Here is a 24,808-nt window from a genome sequence, read left to right as displayed (position 1 = left end):
GTTCATTTATGATGGTTGAAATCCCCCTGCCCAGTTTTTACAATTGGAAACTCATTTTGATAAGGCCAAGTGTTGAGATGTTTGTCCTACTGAAACCCTGCATACTCACACGAGGAAATTTTATTTCTGCTTCTCAGAACAATGTTACTTTTTTTCAAACTTTAACCTCATATGGGCACACTACCATCTTGCGCTGGTCATACCACATTACACCCATTTCGGAAGCGTGGAGCTGCCAGTGTGGAGTTTAAAAAAAAAAAAAAACGTTCAAACATACTCACAAACACAGCAAAAAATGTGTTAAGCTAAATTTATGATTATTGATGATTACCTTTATAGTTGTAAATAGTTCTTTAAAGTAGCACATTTGCCCATTTTTGCATTTACCGTATTTTTCGGACTAAAAGTCGCTCCGGAATATAGGTCGCATTAGCCATAAAATGCACAATAACGTGAAAAAAAACATATATAAGTCGCTCCGGAGTATAAGTCGCATTTTGGGAGAAATTTATTCGACAAAATCCAAAACCAAGAACAGACATGAACGAGCAACAGGCTAAACGATAGGTATGCTAACGTGACATAAACACAAACAAAGAGCTGAGAACAGGCCTGACGTAACATTCAGAGTTATTCAAATAACTATTACATAAATAACACGTTTATAAAACCATCTGTGTCACTCCAATTCATTAAATCCATCGATGGTCCTTTATGTCAACAATGGGTGCGCGCCGCTGACGGCGCTTGCACTTCAAAATATTCCTCAGGCCCATATAACGATATATAAATTATATATCAAATAACTATTACATAAGCAATAATATTATCAAACCATCTGTGTCACTCCAAATCATTAAATCCATCGATCAAATTCCTCGTCCTTTGTCAACAACGCCGCGCGTGCGCCCTGACGTCAGCCTCGTCGTTATTCCACAGATCTAGTATATAACTATATATAACAAAGTACAAGGAAAGACGTGGGTTTGGTAAACTGCTCTTTATTTAACAAAACAAACTTCCAGGCGTGTGGCGGCGTGGACTTCCAGCCACGGAGGTGGAAGAGAGCTCCATAGAATAGGACTGGGCGTGCGTAAAAGCCATGTCCGAGCCCCATCCACCGTCCCCGGGCAGCCACCCGGCCGAGCGCCGGCCCCCGACTACTATCCACGGAGGTGAAAGCGAGCTCCGTAGAGTAGGACCGGGCGTGCGTAAAAGCCATAATAGTTTTTCAAACCTTCTGTGTCACTCCAAATCCTTAAATCCTTCAAACTCTGTGTCCTCCGTGTCACTTACAAACAAAGCCGCTAATGATCCCGGTAGTACGTGGGGCCCTTCGTCATCTTCGTCATCCCGTGATCGAATCTTTGTCCTTTATGTAAACAACTGCCGCGCCGCGCTGCTGACGTCACTTGAAATTCAAATTACAGTAATACCTTGCTACATCGCGGTTTGTTTATCGCGGTTTCACTTTTTTTTTTTTTTTTTTTTTTTTAATTTTGAAAATTTATGAAAAAATTTACATATAAGTCACTCTGTATAAGTCGCCCCCCCCACCCAAACTATGAAAAGAAAAAAAACGCGATTTATAGTCCGAAAATTACGGTAATTAATTTTGGAAAGAATTGGAAATTGTTCTTGTTCAATAAATTTCAAGCCATTTTTATTTGAATTTGAACTTCAATTTGTATCATCGCTGGACCGGGAAAGTTTCATTGTTCAGAGTATAATATTTGCATTTTACAGTTTTAGACAGTTTTGATTTTGAAGACTGAAAGTTGAGTTATTCCACACGTCACCCACCTGTCTGTAAAGCATCAATCTTCACCACCACAAGAGAAAAAAAAAAAAAAACTTTAGTAATTGTACTTTTTAGGCCTTACTTATCCCAAATCGTTAGGAGAAATAAAAAATGCACACCGAATAAAAGCTCGGGTCTCAAGAGGTTAAACCCCAAGAAAACCATATTATTTTTACAGTATCAGAGCAATGAAGGCAAAGTATTTTCAGTTGAAATGAATCTGATAGATTAATTTAAGGATTTAGCTGTGATCTGATGCATTTGTGTAATATGCTGGTGAAACCGCTTTCACCAGCATATTACATATTTACATTTACACAAACCTTTGGTCAGCCTGCCTGAATATTAGTAAAGTAATGATGGTGTTGATTGATATTTTATATACAATCAAAGAACGGAAAACCAGCATTTATATTCACACTGTAGTGAGATGCTTTCAAAATTATTCGTCAGGTTTTATGTGTCAATCTTAAAGAAATAAATATGTGGGCATATTCACCAAGCAGAAAAATTAAATTAGTCAATTTCCTTTTATTGATTTTATGGATGGCTGATAGGTACTTTTCTCTGGCAAATTGTTAACTCGTTTTTTGTTTTTTATTTGAGTGTAGTGATATCAGTGTTACAGTGAACATGAGGGCCTTGTCTTGCTTACATTTTTTTGGTGCTATTTCAATGGCTAATATGGAGTTCACATGCCATATTGACGTTAAGTCTATTGTTCTGGAGCAAAAGGTTAAGGTTGAATAAAATATGACAGCTCAAGCATGTATTTTTTAAAGTGTTTGCAATTAAATGTCCATTTTAAGTTTAAATCCAACACTGCTGTGTCAGAGGATGGCAAATTTGTGTTGTTGATTGCTTCATTTTCCCTGATTTTGGGGTTGCCTACGACTGCTTCAATAAACCTAATCGAGAGCCTGCGGCATCACAAGTAAGACATATGACACTATTATAACTATACAATTAGGATACTTGTTAAATAAAATGCACATTTTGTTACACAAGGATTTTACACTATTATCTAAAATACCTTTGCAGAGACAGCTTTGTGCTCCCGATAAGCAAATTCCTAAACTACAGCAATAAATAAAAATGCTGTCTTCGTTTAAGCCAAAGTGACCCTTGTATCATTTCATATGAGGTCATATGGTGACATGCATTGTGGGAGTTAAAAGTGCTGAGGAATAAAAGGACATGCTAAAAAGAATCAGGCAATTTTTTTTTTTTCCATCAAACAAGAAATGTCATGCCATTACATTGCAATGCAAAGAAATGGGATACAATCAAATGTCAGTGTGTGAGTAAGCCACAGTTATTGAAAGCAACATTCTTAACCAGACATGAAAAGTAAAAGGGTTTTAAATGGAATTTACCTTTAAAAGTCCAGTCCATTGGAATGCAGCTGTTTTCAACGGCTAAACTAATTTAACTAATTCACTAACCTTGAGTTTTACTACATTTTTCCGGTTATCATATTAAATTAAAGTGTTAAGTGATGGGATTCGAGTGATGCCCGCACCTGGTTTTGGCAGCCAAAAAATGAAAAAAAATCAGTGCAGTTTATTCATTTAAGAGACACTTGAAGTTGTGCAGGCACAAAATAAATAAAAAGCATCACTTTCCTTTTATACATGCGTGCTGAGATTTCATTCTTACATATAAAATAAAACAGGATTATGACAAATTATCATAGCTAGTGATGTGCAGGAATATTAGTTGGCACAAAGCAGCAGCTTTCTGTACATGTCTCCGCTGCCATCTTTCCGTAATTGTTATTGCAAGAAGGCAAATAAATGAAATAGAACTTAAATATGAATAAATTAAGCTACACTTCTCATCATTCACACGTCCGTTTATGCCATTCTCTGTCTTTTGATCATTAAAATAAACTGCCCACCATTCTCACACATGCTCTACCATCTGACAGAATGTGCTGATGTCCCATTGTCCATAAAGTGTTCATACAAACACCTTCAAACAAGCCGTCCGAGTTCCACTATTTCTCGCTATGCTTAAAACTACCATACAGTACATCCTACGGTCTTGAGTCTATTTTCTTGTGGTTGCTGAGTGGGTGGCTGGGGGGCTCAGATGAACCATTCCTTCTTGCTCTCGTCGATGGTTTCGGTGAAGGCAGGGTCGTTGACGATGATAGCCGCGTCGGCACAGTCCGCTGACTCGGCACCCTTAGCCTCGTTGGTATGGTAGGAGCCTTTGTGTTGGAACATGTGGCGGATGACAAACACCATGATGCACAAAACTGCAAAGATGACCATAGCGATGATGCCTGGGAGCACAACAAATGGGAGAGAAGAGATCATAACCCCCATGACGCAACTTGCCAAATACATAGCTCTTCATAGTTTTGCTGTTCAGTGCGTCTATCTGCGACACAAAATGCAAATTTTGTCTTGCAAACTGCATTGCGGACCTAATTTTTTTTTTTGCCTTTTAATATTTACCTCCAATGACTGCAGAGTTGCGATTGACACCATTACTGCTTGATGATTCCTCACTGAAAGGGAAAACGGCTCCGCCTGCGAGCAAAGTCAACACAGAAATGTTGAATCTGGCATTCTGTGTGTCCTTGTGAGTGTTTCATGCACAGGTATGTTACCCTACCGGTTTCGACGTGCCAGGGGTCATTTGCTGCCAAGGGGGAGATGGTCAGTGGGGAGGCTCCACAATTGGACGGAACCAGAATCCCGTGGGTGCTGACGGGTGCCGCCTGGCCAGAACGCAGGGCGGCTTTGAGTGGCGCCACACTGTTCAGTTGAACCCTTGACAGGCAGCCCACAAAGCCTGGCGTGTTGTAGCGCTCAATCAAGATGGGGTCAATTTGTCCTGTTTCTGCAAGCACAACACAAATGAGCCCCATCAAAAAAAAAATCATTTTGAAACACTAGTGTAAGGAAACACCTTAAGATTGTGCTAATCACTTACCAAAAACCTTTCCAAGAAACAAACTTTTGATCAAGTTGAATTCTGTATCCGAGGCCTCGGGTAATATGTGAGTGGACACTGGGTAATGGTCCACCTGGAAAATATGCAAAGTAAACGGAGAAAGCACGGTAGCAATAAAATGTGTGTTTGGCCAACAACCCCCCCAACAAATATGACAGTTATGTCAGTGTTGTCGCTAAAAGCTCATCATACCTGTAATCGTATCTCCCGAAAGTGTCTGCTTATGTTGACAGTGTGAGGCTGCCCGTTGGCCATGTTACGATGGTCAATATCGATAGTGAAAGGTTCGTTCAGCCCTCCCAATCGGTAGCGGATCTGGAGCGTTCCTGGAAAAACATGGATAAACCGTTCATTGGAACAAAAGGATTGCAAAATCGCAACAACATTTTTACAACATTCCATGTTTGCGCATGCAGAGGATAGAACTCAGAAGCTCACCATTAACCCTGAGCACCACAGCCAGGTAGTCCTGTGTCCTGGAACTGATGTAGACCAGGATGCTTGGAGCACTGGAAGTGCTAAAGCTGAAACTAAGCTCCTCCTGAGTCAGGTTGGCCTCAACAGGAACGGCGACGTCCGAAAAGCTTTTTCCCTCCTGGACCACAAAGTAGGTTGCCTCTGGCAGGAAGTCGTAGCGCACCAGGGTTCCGGTTTCAAAGTAGGCGCCCACATCTACCGCAGATCCAGGCAAGCGTAAGAAAGAGAAGGGGTTAAGTGGATACTTCTTGATGTGATGTCACCTGCAGGACATGTGTGGGCCCTACCCTCGGTACAGAAAGGTCCATCAAATGCCGTGAGTGAGCAGTCACAAGAGTATCTGTTGTACTGCTCCACGCACTTTCCTCCGTTCTTGCAGTCCATCCCGTAGCTGCTGCAGTGACCCTGGCAGCCTGGATTTACCCCTGAAGTCAGCTTAGCCTTTTCCTCCAAGTCATAGGTCAATCCATTTATCGTCAGAGCTCGCATGCAACCCAGGAATCCCCTCTGACCTCCCGAGGCACCTGGGAAGAGACCAAAAAAATGAGATTTGACTCTAACTTCTTCACACCTCAGCTCTTTCTTACCAAGGTAAAGGTCGCTGTAGAACTCCAGTTTTGTGTGCCCCTGTGGAGCTGTGAGTCTGATCTCTCGGTGCTGTCCATCAAGCTGCAGCACCGCCTCCTTGATGTTCTTCTCGGCCTCCACGCGATGCCACTGGCCGTCATTTAAAGGCACCGCAGAGTGCACAAGAATCTCCATTCGCTCACTGCCCACATCGAAGGAGAAAGACACCCAGGAGGCTCCTGAAACACCAGGATGACATTATTCATTCATTTAGCTCAAGTTAAGCAATCTTCAACTTCAGATATTGGAGAGGCAAAAAATTGGTTCTGCTGTTGAGTCTTTCCCAGTTGATCTGAACATACAGCATATGACTGAATATACAGAAGTGATTCCATTCACCTAAAATGAGTGTTTTTGGACTAGTATGTGCTCAAACCTGGAACCGTTTGACTGAGAGGCAAAGATGCTAACTACTAGCCGTCAAGTGATTGTATGTAGGACTATCGGGGAACTAAAAACAGCAAGAGCTCAACTACAACAAACATTCAACAGAGTCTGCACATTAAAGGACATACTGTACCTCTTAGTTCAATGTGAAGGAAGTCCGACGTTCCCGAGTTGTCAAGGAAAACCCCATGGCTGGAGGAAGTCTTAAAGTAAAAGGAGATGTCAGTGCTGGTTTCTCCTCTGATGGAAGAGAAGTGGAGGAAGGAAGCTGGACTTGTGAAGGATGCGGCATTCCAGTATTTTCCTTTAAAGGCAGTAAGAGCAGACACAATTGTTCAGTTGTGATTCTATTTCAAATAAACACATTAAATTCTCTGCTGAGTATGAAACTCACGGTCCCCCTGACATCTGAGCGGCCCCACTGTCAGCTTAGCCTCAGATCCAGCTCTGCCTGTATCACCAACCACAACCTGCCGGACTGGCAAGTGGTCCTTATACACCAACAGGCCCGCATCTTCTTTCCTGTGGACACAAACAAAACACACAGACTCCAGATTACAAACGTAACTGGGAGAGAAAGACAAGAAAGATTGTCCATCACTCACCAGGAGCGCTGATCGGCGTCACAATTGCAAAAGTGTTTGGGGTTAGTGCAGTTGTGCTCAATTCCACATGCACACTTCTGTATCCCTGGACCCGAACCTCCCCAATAGAAATGTCTTTCATTGGCTCGTCCTAACCACCAGGTAAACGGTTCACTGCCTGGAAGTTAAAATAAATATTTAGTTACTAATATCAGATCATATTTTCATTTATAAAAGATACTGTACGTGTAGTGTATTATTGCATTATTATCTATTGAGGATTCTGAAGAAGAAGCAATAAAGTCTTTAAACTGATAATACATAGATTGAAGCCCTTTGTATTACGTTCATTATACAGTATAATAATGTATGTTTTATTTGAAATTGATTATACAGATGGATATTTGTTATGATACTTTACCTGGAGTGTTGAGTAGACGGGACATTCGGCAGGCATAGGCAAGATGTTGTTCGCACTTTTCCGCACTGCTGGTGACTGAAAACAACTAAAAGAAAATGCAAAAAGAAATTTACGCCCTCGATTTTATATTCTCTCGAGCAGTTCAGTTTTATTTTTAATTGTAGTTAATTCACAAATTCCAAGAACTTCACTTTGCTAAGCATAAATACTGTCACTATAGTGTACCTGCTGATCTGTTACATTGTAAGTGATCTGCAGTACTGCCTTCTCTTCTGGATTAGCAGTCATGACTGATGTCTGAGGTGTAAGGTTGTTCTTCACTACGGTCCAAACCTTTTCTTCTGTAAATCACAAATTCACACATTAGTCAGTGAACAGTAAACAGCAGATAAGGAAAGTTAGAAAGACCCAAAATATCCTAGCAAGTCCACCTCTGAATGCCAAAAAAAAAGAAAACATAACAAATAAATAAACAATATAAATAAATAATATAATATATAATATAAATATAAAAATAATAGTATAATAAAAATATGAAAATGAAAGTTTCGGAGTGGCCAAGTCAAAGTTCAGACTTAAATGCCATTGTGAATTTTTGTATTTTGTCCCGTCAGAATAAATAAAATCCTAATTTAGAAACTGCACTTTGAATTTACATGTCCTGTCTTTTTCTTGATTCGGTATTAAAATTGCTTTTATTATTTGAAATGATCAGAAGCGGACAAATAATTTTTTGCTTACCTGTCATGTCACACATAACTCTGAAAGGCTCTATAGCACCACTGCCATCAGGGTCGATCCAGTAACTCCCAGTGCCTCTACCCTGGTGCTTATAGTCTTCACAGGACTGCTGGAACTTGGCTGCAAGGGAGACAAACAGCACAGAACTGATCAGCCCAAAAAATATTTTTTTTAAATGTGATGACGTTATTGTGTGTTTGTGTGGTCGTACAGGCATGGCAAGTTGCCCCAGCGTATCCAGTGCCACTACAGTTGCAGCTGAATGTATCCCATGTTTGAGAACAACGGGATCCGTGCTCACAGTGGTTGGGGACACACCTAAAAGGACACAACAGGCACGTGGGTGAGCAATGAAATAGACAGAGCAGCCTCGAACTAATCCAAACAACGATTCTATTGCTCAACAGTTGTGTACCTGTCAATGATGGCGCACATATCCAGGCTGACATTTTCAAAGGTTCCAATGAGACCTTGTTCCACGGCCTTGAGGTCAGCTAGATGGTCATCGATGTGGATCAACTGCATGCAGCCCTGGAAGGGGCGCTGATGTGTGTGAGTGGTTGTATGTGGGAAGTAACCTTGAAAACAATAAATAAGGGGGGGTCAAAATACACTACTTTCAATTTGATGAATTCATGTCCCAGTTTGGCCTCAGTAAAGAAGAGTCAGTTGCGAATTCAACATCCAAAGCCATTTGGTCTCGTCACCTCCGAAGTAGTATGTTCCGCCCGTCATGATCTGTACTGGAATGGCAGTTCTGACTGTGGATGCCTCGTCTCCATCTACTGTTAGCATTGCATAGTTCTCCAAAGCATTCAGATGGACACTGTGCCACTGGCCATCATTCAGGCCGGAGCCTGAACACGACAAACATGCCTCATGTTTATAAACTCATTTGTAGAGAATTGCAACATGAACCTCCAATGACAAATGAGTGAAGCTCACCTGATGAGATGTCAATATGCGTGTTCTTTTTTTGTGTCACGTTCATATATACGACAATCTTGCCCTCGGTCAGTCCCACCTCCACCCAGCCATCAGCTAGTGCGGTGAACATCAGCAGTCCATTTGGATTCCATGTCCTGAAAGACAGACTGACAGACAGTGTGTCACTGTCAGTCTGACCAGGCAGGAGCAGGAAGGATGTGGAGTTGAAGAAGACAGGGAAGGTGTTGGACTCAGCACAGGAAAACGTGAAGTTGCGCTATGGTGGGGGTGAAGGGGAAGGTGGAAAAGAGAGACAAGAAAAGTAGTATGAATGCAGTAACATGAAATTATTGTCACAAAACTATCTTGGCCAACACTCCTGAATCTATGTTTGGAGTTTAGTTTTAGTTTTGTTGCACACTAAATATACAGACTACACACATGCAGTCATGCACTGGAGTAGCACACATCTTTCCAAAACCCGAATGAGCACAGCTAAGAAGCGAGAATTGTCTTACAAAGCTGGACGTGTCCACTTTCCCCCTGCGGACCAAGTGCGTAATGTTGTCGCCATTGTAGGTAATCCCCTCCATGCAGCCCACAAAATTCTCTCGACCTCCCGAGCTTGACTTTGCTGATAGAGGTAGACCCCCGAAGCTAATCTGGAAGGAAAACAAATGCTATCATTTCAATTCATAACATGCATTCATTCAAATGTGTCTGTTGCGACTTTAGGGAAATTTTGAGGGTGGACACAGCACAGTGGTGCTTTACCTCATAGTCAAGGTCGAGATGAGCAAACTCTCCATTGGTCCTGAAGTGATGAACATGGTGATCCAGAGTAAAGTTGACATTCCTTCGGTATCGCTCTATGACAACTGAGTGCCAGTGGTCGTCGTCAAGTAAGCTCCCACTGGTCACGGATGTGTGGCCTTGGATAGAGCCGTACTGGTTACTGCCTGAGAGCACAAGAATGTTGACGGTTAAACTTTGGCAGCTGGAAAGGAAATCCTTAACAGGGGCAGCGCTGTTACAGTCCGCTTAATGTTAGGAAACCTACCAAGATTCATACTGAGCTGAAGTCTCGCCCTTCGAAGCTCCAGAGAAACATAGTCTCCTTGTTGTCCCTCCCCGTGGAGCAACACTCCATCTCGAGCTGTGGTTCTAAACTTCAGAGCAATGACATCCTTTAAAATCTTCATCTTTTTACTCCTAAAGCGGTAGGACAGGATTCCATGGCCATCAAAACCGATCACATCAGCCCCTAGAAGACATTATTGGGTTCATTATTGGGCCAACAGTAGGCAGTTGACTTTGGCTATCATAGTAAAAAAAATATCGTATAAAGGAATGAGTCCCAAAGTCGGTACTTTTTTGGCATGAACTGATTTGGGTCGTCCTACTGGGCACATATAATTTCATCCTAAAGTGCATCTTTCCAAATTGGGACCGCAAGTGAGTCGAAGAGTTGGCAACCCTAAACTAAACTAACCCTATATCCCAATGAAGGGTGAACAATACTCGAATACTACTCACAGTATGAGCAGCCATACAGTTCCAGACGGAGTCCGACGCGACCCTCCTTGCTCTTGTCCAATGGGACAAAGCGGACGTAACGGGCCAGGATGATATGCTGCAGCTGATAACGAATCACTCCATCGCTGTTCACGTTGCCGTCAAAGTTCTGGATGTAGACAGAAACAGAAGAACTTTTGGATTTGGTGGTCAAATTCAAAAGTACAGATGGCACAAAAGTCTAAGAATCTTCCCTACCCAGATGTTTCCATCCTGTAAATAAGGCCTCCAGTTCGTCTGCGTATCACTATAAAGTAGCTGATATTTGCTGGTCCAGTCGGAGCTACTGTAGCGGCCCTGAGTTGCTATGGCAACAAGCTGTTTTCTGGCACCCAAATCGACCTGTAACCATCGGTAACGGTCTGAGTCCGAAGGCGACCAGCCTCCAGCACCTGGTTTTGTAAATTTCACACAGATGGACAAGTTAAGCAATGGCACAGAAGAAATGGAAAAATGTAAACTGTTCAATGGCCATCATTTCCAAGAATAACACACACTTGAAAAATGATTTTTGTAGCATTTAGCTACAAGTATGGATGTCATTTTTGCTCCACAACTCTAAAGGGATTCTATCAAATAAACATAAGTCAATATTCAGAGTGATACAATTAAAATATCTTGAACTACACAAGTTTAAATTCTACTGGATATGGTCACAAAATTTCTACTTCAATCTGGATACCTTGTTTCCGATTAAGCTTGGCATAACCAGCCCCATAATCTCGAGCATAAACTGATGAGCTGGTGAAGGAGCTGTACGGAAGAGGTGTGGCCAAACTGTCCTCACACCTTCCTAAAAGGACACAAAACGATTTTCAATACCAGTTTTTACAAAATGAGTGTTCAACCAATACACTATTCTAAAACTTTGAATACGGTTTGTTTGTCTCTTTGTCTTTTCATACAACAACAAGAGTTCCTTTATTGTTTGTGCATATTGCTTTGGTGCACAACATGCAAGAATACAAAGAGATACACTCAGACTTGTCTGCAAACACTTGCACACTTGAAGACATTAAAATCCTTGCTTGGAATCAGAATGCAGGGACTGTTGTCTGACACATGAATTATGATGCTGGAATTATGCCAGCAAGTTGAGAGATAACGCTACCTGCTATGAGCTAATGAGTTAACACTTCAAACACTAACAAACGTGAGTTATTTTGAGATATGATTTTGCTCTCGTTCAGTTCTGTTCGATGAGGTATTTGTGCAAAAGAAGTTTTAGTTTTGATGATCATGATGTTAAAGGATTTGTGTTTGCAAACTGAATTCAATCATTTTATTTTCAAATTGTTTCATCCTCATGTATTGTAATACATATGAAATAGACTTTCATGAGAAATCTACACCACACGGTTTGAGGTTGCTCATGATTTGTTGTTCCTTTCAATTTCAATAACTTGGACAGTTTGGACATATATATATATATATATATATATATATATATATATATATATATATATATATATACATACACACACGCACGCACGCACACGTACACGCGCACACGCACACACACACACCCTATGACAAATCACGATCAGCACAATACAAGAATCGCCCATTTATGTGTGGGACAAAGCAAAAAAGCACATATGGCAAAATAATAGTAATAATAATAACAACAGATCTATATTTATGTCACCTCTGATCTATATTTACGTCATCTCTATTGTGATGTTCAGGGGTGAAGAACTGCACGGATGGTGATTACCTGATTTACTGTAGCTTTATCTTCGTCAATTCAGCAAATAGACGCAGAACTTAATCTTATAACGTTATGTAAGTGTACATATACGTATAATGTTTGCCCGGTGAGTGCATTACTGAAAATTAGGTACATGATCGTTTTCACGCAGTTTAGCCACAAATTCTTATCGTCACTTCATCGACTCATAATAAGCCGCCAAATTAGCTAGCTTTGCTACCAGTGTGTCTGTTTGCGCCCACTTACGGTTAACTGAGGACGCAGCTCTGCAGGTGATGGTGATGCTACACAGGACTGGTAACAACAACTTGGTCACATGAGACATTTTTACATGGAGACCCAAAAATCCAAACCCAACCGAGAGACAATGGAGCGAATCCCTGCGGGATGCTGCTGATTTCCAGCTCCTGCGGGGTCTTCCTTACAGTCGAATACGTCGCTGTTATCTATCGATTGAAAAATAGAAGTCAAGTGACCTTGCTATGCGGCTTAGAACGCGTTCTTTTACCTCCTTTCTGAATAATTAAGGCGGGTGTGAGTGAGCACCTAGAAAAAGATGGTGTTTAGGAGCCTCGAACCCCAGGTGCATGGTCACACAGCCAGGAGCTGTCCAACTGCTAGATCAACCAGCGGACCCCCCGTTTCATCGATACACTTGGTACGGTCCAGACGCTGTGCAATTCAAAGGGCCCCAAAATATCAAAAGGAGGAGGTGAGGGGGAACAGAAGGGTCCTCTGTTTGCCCTGGGGGAATAACAAGCACGCATCATTAGCTTGATACTAGATATAGAGTAATGGATTTGTTTATTTAACCAGATTCAGAATCAGACTTCAAATTTACCTAAGGACAGTTAGATGGCCCACAATAACATCAGCATTTTTTCGTTCTTTCTGGTCAGACAGAGGCGTAGCCAGGAATTTTTCCAGTAGGGGCGCACGCCCACAGGAAAAAAAATCGAACATCACCCACGCCGTTCGCCGATCGCTAAAACAACATCCGGGTCCGGGAGGCAAACGGTGAATGGATAACATCGCGCACATAGAATAGCGCAAGCACATTCGCGCAAGTCCGAAAGAAAAAAACGGCATGAAAATGAAGAATCGAAAAAGCTCGATTTTTTTCAACCGGGGCGCAGGGAGTCCTAACCGGGGCGCCGCCCCGGCTCGCCCCGGCTTGGCTACGCCCCTGTGGTCAGAAATAGCCAAACCTGACAAAACATGTCGGAATAATCTTCAAGCATTAATACATTCATTAATCAGTATCGCTAGTGAGTATAATGTATCATGTTATTTGATAAAGATTCATTCTGAAGTGCTCCAGTTGTGTCATGTTATTGTATTAATTGCAACATGGTGTGGTGATATTAAGGAGAGGAATTTATTTTTTCCCTGGTTTTTCATCTTTTTCAAGACTATATTTGGCAATTCAGTAAACCTTTTGTGTTTTGTGAGTTTTAACAAGGATGTCACATGAGATGAAAAAACAAAAACAACAGGCCCCTTTGCTTGCTTGTGTGTGAGCTGTTGTGACATTGACAGTGGCACAGTAATACAGATTTGTAAAATAGTATATTTTCAAACTAAATAAAAACACAACATAAAGCCTCAGCCCTTTTTAATTTAATGCCTAATAGTTTACACGTTATTCATAAATGTTTTACAGTAACTTTTATTGGTGCGTTTATGTTTTTTGATGCACGGATTCCTTCAGTATTATCCTTAAATTAATTTTAAGTACAATATCTACAAGTCACTTTTTTAAACTTCCATCAAAACATTTTGGGGAATAAGAATGACTCCCGTCATTTCAACATATGACCATGACGAATTCAAACTATTTCTCCATATAAGTCTGTGAGTCACCAAATGATTGTGTTAGCTAACGAGAAACTGTCCCAAAGTTTCTAGTTATGAAGGTGAAAAAAAGACGTCAACAAAAAGTGTACTTTATCCAGAAAGTGCAGCATCACAAAGACTTCATCATCATCAACATACTAATTCAACATCATCAATAAAATGTACTTTTTCATGGTAACAGTTTCATAATTTTGTTTTAACATTAACTTGCAACTTTAAATGTATTATTTCCCTCAAATTTCTAGTTACAGCATGTAGTTGAATGGGTTTCTCTAGTTCTCATAATCAGAATGTGGTGTCTTCTGTGATGTGCTTCGTGTACTCTGGCTGCTGAGACTTAGGTGTCTCCTGAGACACGGGATTTTCTTAGCAAGCAGCCTTTTAAAGTGGCTCTGAAACTTTTTACCCACAAATGTGTAAAACACTGGACTGATACAACAATAAAGGTAGGCTACATTGCGGGTCACAAACAACGCGTAGTCCAGCTTGTCTGAGTAAGCGCAATCGACATTCGGACTGGAGCTCTGGATGGCTCGAAGCAGGATGACGACATTGTAGGGGGTCCAGCAGAGGAAGAAGGTAAAGATGATGATGAATATAAGCTTAATGGCACGACATTTGTCCCTCATTCGAGTGGACATGATGCGGACAGTGATGCTGATGTAGCAGTAGCTTACCATGAACAAAGGGAGGAGGAAGAACACCAGAAATTGTTGATAATAAGTGACCAGACGCCACAATGCCATGGTGCTTTCAGAGTATCCTGACTCCTCACACACTAGCCCGTTGGAATTACTCTTCCACACCTTTTGGAAAACCAGTTCTTTCACACTGGCTATAATACTGATGCACCAAACCACTACAGAAGAAATGAAAGCATAGCTCTTCTTTCTGCTCTTAGCAGCTGCCACCGCATGCACCACTGCAAGGTATCGGTCGAATGTCATGAGCGTGAGAAACAGGATGGAGCTGTAGAAACCGATGAAGTAGGCGCTGCTGACCAACTTGCATAAAATATCTCCAAAAATCCACTCAGACAGATGATAAGTTGCCCAAAATGGGAGACTGGTGGCAAAGAGGATGTTGGAAAGGACCAGATTGAGCAAGAAAATGTTTGTCACTGAGTTGAGCTTCTCATACTTGTAAATGATGTAGAGGACGAGCCCATTACCAAGGTAACTCAGGAAGAAATTGACATAGCAGAAAGCCGGGTTGAATTTGGAGCCAAAATCATTGACATTTGACTTCCTGCAGAGTTTGACACTTTCACTGACAACATCGTCTGGGTTGTAGGTCACATTCTCGAGAAGGTCCCAGATGTCCCAGTCGTCAACCATGTCCATAGTTAGCGATTGTCCTGAGGCACAGAAATATTTTCAAAGTATATTAGTTTTTGTCCGCTTTTTGACTTTTTTGTGTGAAAATGTATGCAAAACAAATGTAACCCTTTACCTCAAAAGACCATAGCAACATTACAAAGCCATTTAAACAATTAGACCACATCTGAGGCAAACTTAAGCAAATTTGTAACTGAAACAAACCATAAACCATTTTCGACATCAACAATCATTCTGAATATTTCAGTATTGATGCGGTTTTCAAAATAATCCAGCATGTTATGAGGAGAGTGTCTTGCGTTTATATTTCCGTTACTCACTCAAAAGAGAGAACGGAAACTGCTGACTGTTACAATAATCTGTTCTGACTCCCATCTCGTGTGCAATACTACTGTTGACTTGTTCAGTAGTTTTTATTTGATTTGATTTTTTTTAACATAACAGTGAAAAGCCATGTTAATGATCACCTTTGCATTTACAAACTATATATATATATATAGACAGATAGATTGAATCAATCAAAAAGTTATTTTCTTAATCATCTTTTTTTGAGTTAGGGTTAATTAAATTATTTAGTAGTCACGCGTACAGTATTGACTATTACGTTGCCCTTACGTTCGAGAAATAGAAAAGATGTAAGTGTAATTTATTATGAGGAAATATCATAGAGTCAATGATTTTTCTCAACATCAATATTGATTCTTAGAGTATCTTCTAAGGAGAAATGCGCACAGAAGCATCAAGGCATATATCCTAACATTTCAACAGACAGACAACATGAAACATTTGTTATCATTAAAAACAGTATTATGTGCTGTTAAATACCGAGTATGCTCTAAACCTTAGTTCCATAAAAAACAAAAGCAATAAAACAGTGACTATAAAAATAAGAAAATTGATAAATGAACTAGAAAAGTCACACCCATTTACTCACCAGTTCTGTTTTCTTTATAAGGGATATTGGAGAGAGACCACAAAGAAGCACTAAAGTCTACAAGTGCGGAAGAAGACTTTGAAAGTGGGAAGGCCCAGGACTCACAGAAGATGTGCACGCTGACGTACTGAGTACACAAGTACTCAGTGTGTGCAACTGGAAAGTCACATTATACTGTTGATCAGTTGAAATGTATTTTAACTCTATTCCAACAATGCAAACTTTCTTGAATTTGAATTGAACCCAAACACATCACATGACACTTTTTTTTAGGGGAAGGTGGGGGTAAACATACCTACATGAAGTTCAAATATCTTCTGAAAAAAAAAGAATCATGTGAAACATTTTATTTTCCATTGAGAACTTGTTTTTTTATTAAAGAGCAAATGATAAACAACCATTTAAAACAAACAATAGGGAAAGAAATAGAAAACTCAATGTACTGGCTATGTTACTGATATTGGCACCCTTTCCTGGAAGTAGCTGCAATTTGCAAACCGCAATTTTCTTTGAATCTCCGGTTCCGCTCAACATATACGAAAAGCAGATAGCTCTGAGGGAAAGCAATACAATTGTGACATTTATAACTGGCAAACTAAATGTTCTGTTGATACGCAATGGACTAAAAAATCACCGAATTAGTGAAAACAAATCCAAATAGTAAAATATGTATATGTACAACAATTTGTATTCATTTTCAGCAGAAACCAAGACAGTGAGTATTCAAAACTTTATACGGGAAATACACATGCACGCCCGCACATACACACACAAAACCAAAACCAGTGTCTAATTTTGCTTCATTATGGCGCGTATACATGAGATTGTCCAGCTAAGGACAATTGAAATGAAAGCACTATAATACAATGAAATGTTTAACATGGTATAAAAGTCATACAGAAATAATTTTGGATCATTAAAAAAAAAACATTCTATGAGAAACTACAACAGCAATTGAAAATTTTTTTCTGATATGTTCATTGCTTATTGTTTCCATCAAATTTCTATTTACAGCATGTAGTTTCTCTAGTACTCATAATCAGAATGTGGTGTCTTCTGTGATGTGCTTCGTGTACTCTGGCTGCTGAGACTTATGTGTCTCCTGAGACACGGGATTTTCTTAGCAAGCAGCCTTTTAAAGTGGCTCTGAAACTTTTTACCCACAAATGTATAAAACACTGGACTGATACAACAATAAAGGTAGGCTACATTGCGGGTCACAAACAACGCATAGTCCAGCTTGTCTGAGTCAGCGCAATCGACATCCGGATTGGAGCTCTGGATGGCTCGAAGCAGGATGACGACATTGTAGGGGGTCCAGCAAAGGAAGAAAGTAAAGATGATGATGAATATAAGCTTGATGGCACGACATTTCTCCTTCATTCGAGTGGACAGGATACGGACAGTGATGCTGATGTAGCAGTAGATCACCATTAGCAGAGGGAGGAGGAAAAACACCAGAAATTGTTGATAATAAGAGACCAGACGCCACAATGCCATGGTGCTTTCAGAGTATCCTGACTCCTCACACACCAGCCCGTTGAAAGGACTCTTCCACACGTTCTGAAAAATCAGTTCTTTCACACTGGCCATAACACTGATACACCAAACAACTGCAGAGGATATAAAAGCATAGCTTCTCTTTCTGCTTCTAGCAGCTGCTACCGCATGCACCACTGCAAGGTATCGGTCGAATGTCATAAGTGTGAGGAACAGGATGGAGCTGTAGAAACCGATGAAGTAGGCGCTGCTGACTAACTTACATAAAACATTTCCAAAAATCCATTCAGACAGATGATAAGTTGCCCAAAATGGGAGACTGGTGGCAAACAGGATGTTGGAGAGAACCAGATTGAGCAGGAAAATGTTTGTCACCGTGTTGAGCTTCTCATACTTGTAAATGATGTAGAGGACGAGGCCATTACCAAGGTAACTCAGAAAGAAATTGACATAGCAGAAAGCCGGGTTAAATTTGGAGCCAAAATCATTGACATTTGACTTCCTGCAGAGTTTGACACTTTCGCTGACAACATAGCTTGGGTCATATGTCTCATTCATATTGAGGAGATCCATGAGGAGGGAATATTGGTCTTCAACCGTGTCCATGGTTGGCAATTGTCCTAAGGCACAGAGATATTTGCAAAGTATATTAGTGTATTGACCACTGAATTTTTTAGTTAATAAAATGTGTCTCACTCCCTTTTCCTGATAAGTGTCTCAACAATACTTGTTGAGCCACATAATGCACAAAGTGGTTAGACCACTGTTAAGCCTAATTTAAAATCATTGACGCAAACTTGAAACTGAAAGCAAGAATATATACTTCTTAAATGACCAATCAGTCTTAATATTTCAGTTTTGGCCTCGATATGGACACAATACAGCTTGTGTGTATTACATTTGTGCTATTATTACTCACCCCAAAAGGGAGAACAGAAACTGCTGAGTGTTGCAGTAAAATGTCCTGACTTTGACAGATGCAGTGTGCAATACTATTATTCGCAAAAATGACTCATTCTCAGAGGTTTAAAAAAAAAAAGTAAAAAGCCATGTTTGTGATCAATTGCAGAGAGGCGTCATTTTATTCAATTTATTTACAGCAAACCTTGGCAATGTCGTTCCCAGTAGTGCAAGAAACCTTAAATATTTTTCTACGCAGACACATGAACACAAAGTCACAAAACTATAATTATTTGTTTTAAATAAATGTCCTTATTTTATTATATATTTAAAAAGGAATACACATTGCCATGTTACTTTGCTGCCAAATTGTGATGTTTTATTTTATGCATTTACTGTGTTGGAACATAATTAAGTTAGGTTGCTTTGTGATATCTGTAAGGTTAATGTTAGCGGATGCAGATTTGATCAATTATATCACATGCATTCTATCATATTTGTATCAATTATCAAGGCCTTGGCTACACAAATGAATTGCAAACTGAATGAAGATTCAGACGATCATATAAAAAGCCTTTTTCTTACTCAGTTTTTTATTGCCTTTGAGTTTGTCGTTCCCTAAAAAACTGTTCCAGAAATGAAACAGCTGCAATTTTGATTTTTTGTCTTGCATTTACTATACCCTGAGGAAATATCATATAGTAAAAAAAATCATAATTTGTAAAGAGTGCCGATTTGTCTTTTGCCTCAAAGTGTGTTGCTCAATATGAGTATGACTCTCCTAAAGAGATAGGCACACAATAACATCACAGAAATTATACCCTATGATCACACAACTAAAAAGATTTGACGCAATTTAAAACAATATCATATGGCCTAAGTTTTAATCAGACTAACATTTGATTACAAAATTCCATATGGTATAAAAACGGCAGTTCATTTTATATCCAATTTCTATTTGAATAAAAACCTGGGTTGATTATTTATGTATGAAAATTCACACTTAATTACTTACCAAAGCTGCTTTCCATGTAAGGCTTAAAGGCCAGAGACCACAAAGAAGCACACAAGTCAATTCTGACTGCAGATCGAGAATCTGAAAGTAGGGGTGCTGGCCTCCTTCCAGGAGATGTGCACACAGATGTCGTGTGTGTGTGTGTGTGTGTGCGTGTAAACTGGTGCCTGGTGTGTGCGATAATGTTGACCAGTCAGCAATTATTCGAAGTGGGTGTGATGCAAGCTTTTCTATCACTTAGTCACTGTTATTTATTTTGTATTTTAGATTGGATATCAAACCAACTAAATTATGAATGCAAGGCAAAAGAAACCAGGATGAAGGGTGCAACGATAGCAAAGAAAAGAAATAAAATTCTACATTCAGTATGGGAAATAGAATATTTAAGTGCAGTTACAGGAAATCCGTCTTCTCACTTGATAAAGTCTGCATGTGCAATATCTCGTACAAACTTTCACACAGGCAGAGCAGTAAGCATAATTTTTCACACTTTTGCCAAAATTATCACAGTTTTGTCATGAGAGTGATGAAGATATGATACCCTGAGATCAAAACAATGATATTCTCTTTAACAAACTGAGTTGACATTGATTTGTTGCCGGAGTCTTGCTAATAAACACCATCGTTCTTTACATTTGCGCTTTAAAGTTTACATGAGTAAATAAGCAGATAGTTCACACACGTCTGGACACACCCGCTGTGGGGTGGAAACATCATAAACATAAAACACTGATTCTCATATTAATGGTTCAAACCTTCGAGCTGTGGTTTCTATAAGTACTGTGCATGATTCAGAAAGTAGGAAGTTGTGGTAAGTGAGTCAGTTGAACATAGTTGGGGGCTTCAAAATCTGTTTCGAAATGACAAGTAGAAGAACATTGTCCACTTTGTCTTGGAGACAAAATAATGACTTGAGGAAGTAAAATGAATTCAAAATATCAGCTTTTCTGCAACTAGTGTGGGGTTAATTCTATCTTGAAGTTGTGAAGAGTAGTTGCAATCAGTCGGTATCCTCTAGCTGCCATTCTGATGCCACCAACGGCGGATTCATTAGGTCAATGGTCTTCCCTTCTTTGAGTCTCAAAACTGCCAGCTTCACACTCCATCTACAAAAACACAGTTTTGGAATATTTGCCAACGTTTAGTCCGTGAGGGGTATTGGGTTTTATGATTTTGGCTCTATATGTATACTGCAACAATAGAAATACAACATCATGACACCAAGTCCAAATTGGTATACAGTGATCCCTCGCTACTTCGCGGTTCGTTTATCACGGCTTCACTACATCGCGGATTTTTTTTTCCAAATCAAAAAAACATTTAAAAGTCAAACTAAAACGTCTAAATTGAGGAAACATGTGTCTAACCTTTAGGACAATGTAGTATTGCTCCAAATGTTCGTTTACATTCCTTTAGAAGTCCGTTTCCGCGTGTTAACACGATCGCGAATTAGCATCTTTCCGCTAACTCGTTAGCCTGCCCAGTACTTCTTGTTGGTGACTGTACTTTGCGGATTTCACTTATCGCGGGTGGTTTTTGGAACCAAATATCCGCGATAAACAAGGGATTACTGTATTGCTGCTGGTCTAATATTTTGTCTCCAATTTTTTTTTAAAAACATTCATTAAAAGTGCTGTTAAAGCAGCAGTAAACTTGTCTACTGCTGCTTTAACGGCAATTTTCCAACTTTCTAATTAATCAGTGGGTCCTTCCTGGAGCAGAAAAGTATTTTGACTGAGGGAATAGAATATACATACCTGTCGGTGATTGGGTCTCTGATGGATGATGTATATAAATAGCCCCCAGTTTTTGACCCAGTCACAGGGATCTTTATCTGCAAAACCATAGAAGCTCTAATGAATACATACAGAGCTCAACACAAATTTATAATCCCTCAAATGGACTTTGCTGGGTGACTTCACTGCTCATGTGGGCAATGACAGTGAGACCTAGAAGGGCATGATTGGGAGGAAATCAGAACCCGAGTCGTGTTCTGTTACTGGACTGGGCTCATCGGATCGTACATAATGAAATGTTCAAAAATAAGGGTGTCCATATGTGCATTTTGATGATCGACTTTGTAATCGTATTATCAAATTTGCAGCTGTATGTTTTGGACATTGAGGTGAAAAGATGGCGGAGGGGTCAACTGATGGTGTGTTGGCACCGATGGTGGAGGAAGATGCCAGTCTGAACCCTCAATATGTATATTATGAACCCTCACAATATGTTTGAAGGTCAGACTAGCATCTTCCTCCACCATCAGTGCTAACACACCATAAGTTGACACCTCTGCCCCTCTGGGAACGTACGGCAGAACTCCCACTTCCGGCAAAAGTTTGCCTGGGGGAGGCGGGGGCACATTGTCTAACCACCATATTTTGAACAGTTCCTGAGAAATGGTTAAAAAGGCAACAAGGATACACTCACTTATGTTGAGCATGCTATGTAAATAAAAAAAATCAGTACCATGCGACTTTCTAAACACAGTACCTGTGCTGTTTGGTGGTCTATTCGATTGTGCCTGTCAGTCAGATGGATGTTGTGAATTTTTAAGGGTGGAGCGCCCAAACTCTCCATGGCGACCATACATGCTTCCAACTTCTGCAGAGGCAATTTGTGGTAGTCTGACTCGGCAAATTTCTCTAATATGACACACAAAAACAAATCTGGTTTATCCTTTAAAACAAAATACGGTCACATTTTTACTACTTCCAAAAAACTGAAGTGACACCTTTGATTTTTATTATTATTTTTTTTTTTATGTCGAGAGACTCAAAATAAATCTGTGAGCTTTCAATGAAAATTCTGCATTTATAAATTGTGAACTGGAATATTTTTATCCATCCATCCATCCATTTTCTGTACCGCTTAGTCCCCACGGGGGTCGCGGGCGTGCTGGAGCCTATCCCAGCCGTCATCGGGCAGTAGGCGGGGGACACCCTGAACCGGTTGCCAGCCAATCGCAGGGCACACAGAGACAAACAACCATTTGCACTCGCACTCATTTATTTCATTTAAAAACAAAAAAACAAAAACGAACCACAACAATTTCTTATCTGTATAGAGTACAAAATAAAAACAATCAAACGGAAAAACGTTAAACCGCTTCAGCTCCTAATACAGTTTTATACTCACTCTGCATCAGGTAGTACATGGTGCCAATCCCTCCTCCTGTCAGTAAGGTGGTGAATATTGTGAGCTGTTGCAGTTTATTGGTGGAAATCCTCATCTTCTGTGTAAAGACAAATAAATAAATAAAAGGAAATACTGTCGTGACCAGAACCAGATACTGGAGATTTGCCCTTCGATACAGGTCGCCAGTCCCTCATCGACACTTTCACTGAGTGAGAAATTACATTAACGACTCGACTGTCAGTGATTAATTGACAAGCGTTAAAATTAATCTACAATCACAATCATTTATTAGAGATATCCTTATTTTGGCTTACTGATTCGCAGCGCAACTAAATTTTATTTAGCATGTTTACCTCTTCATTCATCAGTATCACCCAGTAAAAGACGCCGTGGGACAAGCCTACGGTCCTAACTTCCGTAAACGTCATTTTTGGTGCGCTCCATTTTTGCTCAGCAATGTGCCTGTCGGGTTCAGGAAGGCGGGTACTATGTTAAATAGCAACACTACTGTACTGAGTTCATTTCTGGCCCCACATATAATTCTACTGAGACAAAAGTCTAATAACAACTTATGCACATTTTAGAAACACGTTAACTTTACATGGGGATAAAAGTAAGGTCTAAAAGTGTACAAAGACCATATACAAGCCCTGTGCACGCGGGGGAAGGATGGTGTACGGCAGAGATGGGGACTCGAGTCACTGTGACTTGGACTCGAGTCGACTCGAGTCGCTGTTTTGATGACTTGTGACTTGACTTGACAAAAATGAAAAAACACTTGAGACTCGACTTGGAAGTTAAAGACTCGGGACTTGACTTGACTTGAGACACGATGACTTGAATGACTTCCGTATTATTTAGTTTCTTTTCAGTTTGAATATAAAATTATTAATACATTTAAAAAATTAATATCGATAACACGGTAGGAGCGCAGGCTGAGAATGGCGTTGTCATGACTGGATCGCTACCCTGTGAATCAATCAGTCGTGCCCTCTCTACCTACCGAACGTGTTTATTGTATGAGGTAATTTCTTTTTTGTTTGATTCCGTGGTATATTTGACTGAATATCAGTAATTACAGTGCAAATCCAAATTATTGTCATATTTTTTAAACAGGTTAGACACATTGGACAATGATGGTTACTTAAAGTTACTTATATCTTGTCTTTTCATGTTACTAAAATCAGATTCTGCGGGTAAAATTGCAATAATAAGGTGACTTGACTTGGACTTGACCTATTTAAGGACTTGACTTGACCTATTTAAGGACTTGACTTGCCCAAGAAAAAAATGACTTGGGACTTAATTGAGACTTGAAGGTTAAGACTTGAGACTCACTTGAGACTTGCACATGTGTGACTTGGTCCCATCTCTGCCAAAAGAGCTCTTATCTTCTATCCTCTTCCCGCCCGCATGAAAAAAACCCCCAAAAAAAACCACACAAAACAAAAAACAAGCTCCCTAGCTGGTACGGAGGTTCCCTTCACAACACGTGAAAAGGGAATTGTGCTCATGTCGACTTTTTGCTTACGTCCAGAGAGGCCACCTAGGAGTTGTGCGATAGGGCTCCTCCTCCCGTCTTCCTCCCCCTCATATGCCGCCCCCGTGGAAAGAGGATTCCCATCGAGCTTCTACCGCCGCAGCCCTTGTGGTAGAGCCCCACAGACACGTCGTCGTCGGAAGGCCTCAAAGAGGATTTCTCTTCACGTTGATATGAGCAATGTTAACACGGTTCTGGGTCATGTGATACTTTTGAGCCCGAATTCTATTGCGGTGCTTTCATGGTTCGTGTTGAATTTGACATGGATAATTATTTTCGCAATTGCATTGATGAGTTTGGCTAACATTGCTCTCAGGATTGTTTGATTGCAGTGACTGACATTTTCAAATGAGCAGACCAGAGGATGCT

At 40.3% G+C, this 24,808-nt stretch overlaps 3 protein-coding genes and 1 long non-coding RNA gene across 10 annotated transcripts; 1 reads left to right on the top strand and 3 right to left on the bottom strand.

Moving 5' to 3' along the window:
* Positions 1–3,009: 3,009 nt before the first annotated feature.
* cntnap2b (contactin associated protein 2b) lies at positions 3,010–13,092 on the bottom strand. Of its 2 annotated transcripts, none has more exons than XM_037276477.1 (26): positions 13,060–13,092; positions 12,765–12,962; positions 12,465–12,664; positions 11,190–11,300; positions 10,706–10,899; positions 10,469–10,616; positions 9,993–10,196; positions 9,707–9,891; positions 9,451–9,594; positions 8,951–9,209; positions 8,713–8,862; positions 8,421–8,583; positions 8,217–8,323; positions 8,006–8,125; positions 7,490–7,605; positions 7,265–7,349; positions 6,865–7,021; positions 6,654–6,781; positions 6,393–6,563; positions 5,533–6,051; positions 5,207–5,440; positions 4,961–5,094; positions 4,748–4,841; positions 4,427–4,654; positions 4,267–4,341; positions 3,010–4,091 (listed from the first exon to the last, which is right to left on the bottom strand). In XM_037276477.1, exons 3-26 carry the CDS (start codon positions 12,541–12,543, stop codon positions 3,892–3,894), a joined length of 4,005 nt encoding a protein of 1,334 aa, XP_037132372.1. In that variant the 5' UTR covers positions 12,544–12,664; positions 12,765–12,962; positions 13,060–13,092; the 3' UTR covers positions 3,010–3,891. The 2 variants fall into 2 exon arrangements, with proteins under 2 accessions (XP_037132372.1, XP_037132373.1); XM_037276478.1 differs by having other exon boundaries at positions 5,533–5,769; positions 5,833–6,051; positions 12,465–12,962; positions 13,060–13,090.
* Positions 13,093–13,412: 320 nt separating this feature from the next.
* LOC119137285 lies at positions 13,413–13,702 on the top strand. The gene is made up of 2 exons (XR_005100888.1): positions 13,413–13,538; positions 13,649–13,702. It is a non-coding gene; the product is annotated as an uncharacterized LOC119137285 (long non-coding RNA).
* Positions 13,578–23,508, bottom strand: LOC119137279 (C-C chemokine receptor type 3). 6 transcript variants are annotated; one of them, XM_037276488.1, is made up of 6 exons: positions 23,253–23,508; positions 22,900–22,993; positions 22,255–22,406; positions 21,519–21,595; positions 20,736–20,867; positions 18,339–18,466 (listed from the first exon to the last, which is right to left on the bottom strand). In XM_037276488.1, the coding sequence occupies exons 1-5, from the start codon at positions 23,325–23,327 to the stop codon at positions 20,762–20,764; spliced, it is 504 nt and encodes a 167-aa protein (XP_037132383.1). In that variant the 5' UTR covers positions 23,328–23,508; the 3' UTR covers positions 18,339–18,466; positions 20,736–20,761. The 6 variants fall into 6 exon arrangements, with proteins under 6 accessions (XP_037132378.1, XP_037132380.1, XP_037132381.1 ...); XM_037276487.1 differs by having other exon boundaries at positions 22,900–22,996; positions 23,253–23,505; XM_037276489.1 differs by having other exon boundaries at positions 22,900–22,996; positions 23,204–23,329.
* On the bottom strand, positions 13,819–16,455 carry LOC119137280 (C-C chemokine receptor type 3-like). The gene is made up of 2 exons (XM_037276490.1): positions 16,347–16,455; positions 13,819–15,432 (listed from the first exon to the last, which is right to left on the bottom strand). Exon 2 carries the CDS (start codon positions 15,416–15,418, stop codon positions 14,348–14,350), a length of 1,071 nt encoding a protein of 356 aa, XP_037132385.1. The 5' UTR covers positions 15,419–15,432; positions 16,347–16,455; the 3' UTR covers positions 13,819–14,347.
* Positions 23,509–24,808: the final 1,300 nt, after the last annotated feature.

This window comes from Syngnathus acus, chromosome 17, assembly GCF_901709675.1.
Source record: "Syngnathus acus chromosome 17, fSynAcu1.2, whole genome shotgun sequence".
Classification (NCBI taxonomy): domain Eukaryota; kingdom Metazoa; phylum Chordata; class Actinopteri; order Syngnathiformes; family Syngnathidae; genus Syngnathus; species Syngnathus acus.
Note: the sequence above shows the minus strand (reverse complement) of the source record. Positions and strands in the feature narration are given on the sequence as shown.

Excerpts from the sequence above, each read along its gene's own strand:
- LOC119137280 (XM_037276490.1), bottom strand. The coding sequence starts at position 15,418 with ATGGACATGGTTGACGACTGGGACATCTGGGACCTTCTCGAGAATGTG.
- cntnap2b (XM_037276477.1), bottom strand. The coding sequence starts at position 12,543 with ATGTCTCATGTGACCAAGTTGTTGTTACCAGTCCTGTGTAGCATCACC. Across the intron at positions 11,301-12,464 it reads AGCTGCGTCCTCAGTTAACC|GAAGGTGTGAGGACAGTTTG; the intron begins GTAAGTGGGCGC and ends GTGTCCTTTTAG. Across the intron at positions 6,782-6,864 it reads GACGCCGATCAGCGCTCCTG|GAAAGAAGATGCGGGCCTGT; the intron begins GTGAGTGATGGA and ends TTGTGTCCACAG.